We start from the raw sequence: 6,661 nt of genomic DNA, 5'->3' as shown, positions 1-6,661 counted from the left end.
GGTTGTCTTATCACCTAACACTACACCTTCTAATACCTGCACATTTCTTAAGGCATTTGCAAGAGTAGGATCTTGTAATTGAGCCGTACCATACTGGCCTGTGAGAGGGGGAAGCTCTTGGGTGCCTGGGACGTTCTTCTTCACTGGAGAACGGAGCACTTTCCTGGGCTGCGTTCTCTTCTCCCGTATCCGGACCAGTCTCGGTGTCGGTCTGGGCACCTGCCATCCCTATCAGAGCCCGGGCGGGAGTGGAGTAACTCGGAGGATTGCACGGAGCCTTCCCAGGATGAGTCTTGCCTCTCCGTTTCCGAGGTACTCGGGTTATCCTCTCCTGAGACTCTCTCCAGAGTGGGTAAAAGGCTGGGCAGTCTCGTCCAATTAGGGACAGGGACGGGGAGGGAATCAACCACCCCGCGCTCGTCGTGTGTATGGTTCCCGTGTGCTGGTCATTGTAAGTTCAGTAATGGGGTATTCTCTGGTGTCCCCATGGACACAGGAAACTGGGAGGACTTTCCCGGGGTCAGACACGTTGGGCCCACCAAATCCTTACGCACCAGGGTGGCCCGGCTACCAGAATCCAGTAAGGCCTCCACATCATGGTGATTCACAGTTACCGGGCAGGTGGGGGTCGATCTGGGCCGATCTACGACTCCCAAGAGCGAGGCAAAAGCGGTGTGTGGGTGCTGAGCTGGAGGACTCCCGCAGTGGGCATAGGTTCATCGGCTGGTTTCCCACACTGCCAGGAGATATGTCCCATCTCCCCACACCGGTAACACTGTCGAGTTTCCCCCTCCTGGTGTACTCTTCTTGGACCCGCCTGGTTTCTGGCTCCCCTGGAGCCGGGATAAGTCCTGACGTGGCTGGGTTCGAGACCTTGGGGGTCCTTTGGACGGGTTCTTCCCATTTGTGGTGGGGCCGCACTCCTGGGGTCTTTTCGGGAAGCATTCAGCATCTCCGCTGTGCCTGGGTACTTTTCCACAGCTTCCCACGGTCAGATCAGCCGTGGTCAAGGCCTGTTGACTGATGAACCGTTTTGCCTCATAAGGCAGGGCGCGTGAGGTAACGATCCACCACAACGGCCTCCACCACCGCCGCTGCTGTATTCCTCTGCGGATCCAGCCATTTCCTTGCGATTCGGACAAGTTCATGCATCTGCGCCCGAGGAGGTTGGTCTGGTTGGAAGGTCCAGCTGTGAAAGCGCTGGGCCATACCAAACTGAGTCCATATCTGCTGAGGATCTCAGACTTCCAGGGCATCATAGTCGGTAACCTGGTCAGGGCCCAGGTCCCCGGACAGCATTCAGCGATTCCCCGGTTAGAAAGGGGGCTAACAGACCAACCCACTGTTGCTTGGGCCAGGCTTCCCCTAGTGGCCGTGGCCTCAAATGCATGCAGGTATGCCTCAATGTCATCGGTAGTCCCATCTTAGATATAAAGTCACTTGCCTTTATTGGGCGGGTATTTTGGACCACCCTCTGTCTCTGCAACTGCAATTCCTCTGCCTTCAGAAGGTTGGCTTTCTTTTTGCTCCTCCAAGAGAGCCACGTTTGCTTGCATCTGGGCTTGCTGGCCAGCAACAAGGGCTTTCAATATGTCCTCCATTTCAGTCGGGCGGGGAGCCTACGGCCAACTTGGAAAACTGGGTGATCAAACCTTCCGGTATCCTCCTGGCATGCACTATTACCGCTTGAGCGTGCCTGTATTCTCCACCATCTGTGATGTCACGAGAGGGCTACACAGCTTTCAGGGGATTGCTCAAGTAGTGCAAGGAGACCAGGTTCAATCAAAACAAGGATTTTATTAAAGGTCTTGGGAAACTAACGAAAGTATAACACAATTCTGTTCTCTGGTGGCTCTTTAAGTTAACAGTTCAGGGATGTCTCTTCCACATCCACAATCATAACTCTCACTCGCTCAAATAACTTTTCCCCAGTCTTACTGTATTCCACGTTGCAGCTAGTGGCCAACCCAGCAAAACGTCCTTCCAAAGGTCCCACACGTATTTCCACAGGTGCAGATATCCAAAGGTGAGTATTTCCCCAAAGGTAAGTATCTCCAAATCCTTATATTCCTCATGGAAGTGGACGTGCAGCACTCTTGTCCTCCAGAGAGCCCAGGTTGGAGACCGTGTCTCTTCCCTTCAACAAACCTTCAGCTCATCAGCTCCTGATTGGTTTCAGCTGCGTGGGAAGATTGGCCATAGAGGGTTGGAGTTCCCGACCATACCAGCAGATGGAGCCATAGCTGTCTGGGTTTGCAGCCATCTCAGGGGGATGTAACGTCCCTCCAGGACACAGCCTCTCGTGACATCACAGTATATATAATGTGTGTGTATATATAATGTGTGTGTGTATATAATGTGTGTGTGTATATATAATGGGGAAAAAAAGTATTTAGTCAGCCACCAATTGTGCAAGTTCTCCCACTTAAAAAGATGAGAGGCCTGTAATTTTCATCATAGGTACACGTCAACTATGACAGACAAAAAGAGAAAAAAATCCAGAAAATCACATTGCTAGGATTTTAATGAATTTATTTGCAAATTATGGTGGAAAATAAGTATTTGGTCAATAACAAAAAGTTTCTCAATACTTTGTTATATACCTTTGTTAGCAATGACACAGGTCAAACGTTTTATTTAAGTCTTCACAAGGTTTTCACACACTGTTGCTGGTATTTTGGCCCATTCCTCCATGCAGATCTCCTCTAGAGCAGTGATGTTTTGGGGCTGTCGCTAGGCAACACAGACTTTCAACTCCCTCCAAAGATTTTCTATGGGGTTGAGATCTGGAGACTGGCTAGGCCACTCCAGGACCTTGAAATGCTTCTTACGAAGCCACTCCTTCGTTGCCCGGGCGGTGTGTTTGGGATCATTGTCATGCTGAAAGACCCAGCCACATTTCATCTTCAATGCCCTTGCTGATGGAAGGAGGTTTTCACTCAAAATCTCACGATACATGGCCCCATTCATTCTTTCCTTTACATGGATCAGTCGTCCTGGTCGTCCTGGTCACTTTGCAGAAAAACAGCCCCATGCTTCACATTAGGTATGGTGTTCTTTGGATGCAACTCAGCATTCTTTGTCCTCCAAACACGACAAGTTGAGTTTTTACCAAAAAGTTCTATTTTGGTTTCATCTGACCATATGACATTCTCTCAATCCTCTTCTGGATCATCCAAATGCACTCTAGCAAACTTCAGACGGGCCTGGACATGTACTGGCTTAAGCAGGGGGACACGTCTGGCACTGCAGGATTTGAGTCCCTGGCGGCGTAGTGTGTTACTGATGGTAGGCTTTGTTACTTTGGTCCCAGCTCTCTGCAGGTCATTCACTAGGTCCCCCCGTAGTGGTTCTGGGATTTTGCTCACCGTTCTTGTGATCATTTTGACCCCACGGGGTGAGATCTTGCGTGGAGCCCCAGATCGAGGGAGATTATCAGTGGTCTTGTATGTCTTCCATTTCCTAATAATTGCTCCCACAGTTGATTTCTTCAAACCAAGCTGCTTACCTATCTGCAGATTCAGTCTTCCCAGCCTGGTGCAGGTCTACAATTTTGTTTCTGGTGTCCTTTGACAGCTCTTTGGTCTTGGCCATAGTGGAGTTTGGAGTGTGACTGTTTGAGGTTGTGGACAGGTGTCTTTTATACTGATAACAAGTTCAAACAGGTGCCATTAATACAGGTAACGAGGGGAGGACAGAGGAGCCTCTTAAAGAAGTAGTTACAGGTCTATGAGAGCCAGAAATCTTGCTTGTTTGTAGGTGACCAAATACTTATTTTCCACCATAATTTGCAAATAAATTCATTAAAAATCCTACAATGTGATTTTCTGGATTTTTTTTCTCATTTTGTCTGTCATAGTTGACGTGTACCTATGATGAAAATTACAGGCCTCTCTCATCTTTTTAAGTGGGAGAACTTGCACAATTGGTGGCTGACTAAATACTTTTTCCCCCACTGTTTGTGTATACAGTTGAAGTCAGAAGTTTACATACATCTTAGCCAAATACATTTAAACTCAGCTTTTCACAATTCCTGACATTTAACCTAGTAAAAATTCCCTGTCTTATGTCAGTTAGGATCACCCTCATCACCCTCATCATCATCATCATCATATACACACTATAGTATATGTATATACACACTGTAGTACATGTATATACACACTGTAGTACATGTATATACACACTATAGTATATGTATATACACACTGTAGTACATGTATATACACACTGTAGTACATGTATATACACACTATAGTACATGTATATACACACTATAGTACACTGTATAACACACTATAGTACATGGATATACACACTATAGTATATGTATATACACACTGTAGTACATGTATATACACACTGTAGTACATGTATATACACACTGTAGTACATGTATATACACACTGTAGTACATGTATATACACACTGTAGTACATGTATATACACACTGTAGTATATGTATATACACACTATAGTACATGTATATACACACTATAGTACATGTATATACACACTGTAGTACATGTATATACACACTGTAGTACATGTATATACACACTGTAGTACATGTATATACACACTATAGTATATGTAGTGTTTGTGTGCAGGTTGGAGTGGGTGGGGCTGTACTGATGACATCACAGCCCAGTCGTACGGTCGTCAGCTGATATATATAAAGTGTGTGTGTATATAATGTATGTATATATAATGTGTGTCTATATAATGTGTGTGTATATATATAGCGTGTATATATAATGTGTGTGTCTATATAGTGTGTGTGTGTATATATAATGTGTGTGTATAATGTGTGTGTGTATATATAGTGTGTCTATATAGTGTGTCTATATAGTGTGTGTATATATAATGTGTGTGTATAATGTGTGTGTGTATATATAGTGTGTCTATATAGTGTGTCTATATAGTGTGTGTATATATAATGTGTGTGTATATATAATGTGTGTATATATAATGTGTATGTATATATAATGTGTGTGTATATATAATGTATGTATATATAATGTGTGTCTATATAATGTGTGTATATATAATGTGTGTGTATATATATAGTGTGTATATATAATGTGTGTGTATATATATAGCGTGTATATATAATGTGTGTGTCTATATAGTGTGTGTGTGTATATATAGTGTGTCTATATAGTGTGTGTATATATAATGTGTGTGTATATATAATGTGTGTGTATATAATGTGTGTCTATATAATGTGTGTGTATAATGTGTGTGTGTATATATAGTGTGTCTATATAGTGTGTGTATATATAATGTGTGTATATATAATGTGTGTGTATATATAATGTGTGTGTATAATGTGTGTGTGTATATATAGTGTGTCTATATAGTGTGTGTATATATAATGTGTGTATATATAATGTGTGTGTATATATAATGTGTGTGTATAATGTGTGTGTGTATATATAGTGTGTCTATATAGTGTGTATATATAATGTGTGTATATATAATGTGTGTGTATATATAATGTGTGTGTATATATAATGTGTGTGTATAATGTGTGTGTGTATATAATGTGTGTGTATATATATAGCGTGTATATATAATGTGTGTATATATAATGTGTGTGTATATATATAGCGTGTATATATAATGTGTGTGTGTATATATAGCATGTATATAATGTGTGTATATACTTAATGTGTGTGTATATATAATGTGTGTGTATAATGTGTGTGTGTATATAATGTGTGTATATATAATGTGTGTCTATATAATGTGTGTGTGTATATATAATGTGTGTGTGTATATATAATGTGTGTGTATATAGAATGTGTGTGTATATAATGTGTGTGTATATAGCGTGTATATATAATGTGTGTATATATAATGTGTGTGTGTATATAATGTGTGTGTATATATAATGTGTGTGTATATATAATGTGTGTGTATATATAATGTGTGTGTATATAATGTGTGTATTTATAATGTGTGTGTATAATGTGTGTGTGTATATAATGTGTGTGTATATAATGAGTGTATTTATAATGTGTGTGTATAATGTGTATGTGTATATAATGTGTGTATATATAATGTGTGTGTGTATATAATGTGTGTGTATATATAATGTGTGTGTATATATAATGTGTGTGTATATATAATGTGTGTGTATATAATGTGTGTATTTATAATGTGTGTGTATAATGTGTGTGTGTATATAATGTGTGTGTATATATAGGGTTAGGGTTAGGGTACCCTCTCTGCGTGCAGCGCGGGGAACAGGCGGAGGGCGGGGTAGCGTTCTCTCATCGACAGGTTGAAGTCATTGGCCGAGGCGTCGATGCGAGCGATGACAACTTCCTCTCTGTCCAGGAAGTGCTGGGCTAGCTCCTCCCATAGCGGGAACAGAGAACGACTCTCTTCACTGTAGGGCAGGTCTACACACACACACACACACACACACACACAGACACACACACACACACAGACACACACAGACACAGACACACACACACACAGAGACACACACACACACACACACACACAGACACACAGACACACAGAAACACACACACACAGACACAGACACACAGACACAGACACACAGACACAGACACAGACACAGAAACACACACACACACACACACAGACACACACACACACAGACACACACACACACACACACACA

The 6,661-nt window shown here is 42.3% G+C and overlaps 1 protein-coding gene across 1 annotated transcript in view; it reads right to left on the bottom strand.

The window, feature by feature from the left end:
* Positions 1-6,228: 6,228 nt before the first annotated feature.
* LOC123490960 (protein disulfide-isomerase A2-like) overlaps positions 6,229-6,661 on the bottom strand; it is a gene marked incomplete at its 3' end in the record, with an annotated part of 2,410 nt that continues 1,977 nt past the window's right edge. The window contains exon 2 of the mRNA XM_045220775.1: positions 6,229-6,410. Coding sequence (XP_045076710.1) covers positions 6,229-6,410 — 182 coding nt within the window. The remainder of the gene's footprint in view (positions 6,411-6,661) is intronic.

Source organism: Coregonus clupeaformis, unplaced genomic scaffold (assembly GCF_020615455.1).
Source record: "Coregonus clupeaformis isolate EN_2021a unplaced genomic scaffold, ASM2061545v1 scaf5967, whole genome shotgun sequence".
In the NCBI taxonomy this organism is placed as follows: Eukaryota; Metazoa; Chordata; class Actinopteri; order Salmoniformes; family Salmonidae; genus Coregonus; species Coregonus clupeaformis.
This window is presented reverse-complemented; position numbering and strand designations above follow the sequence as displayed.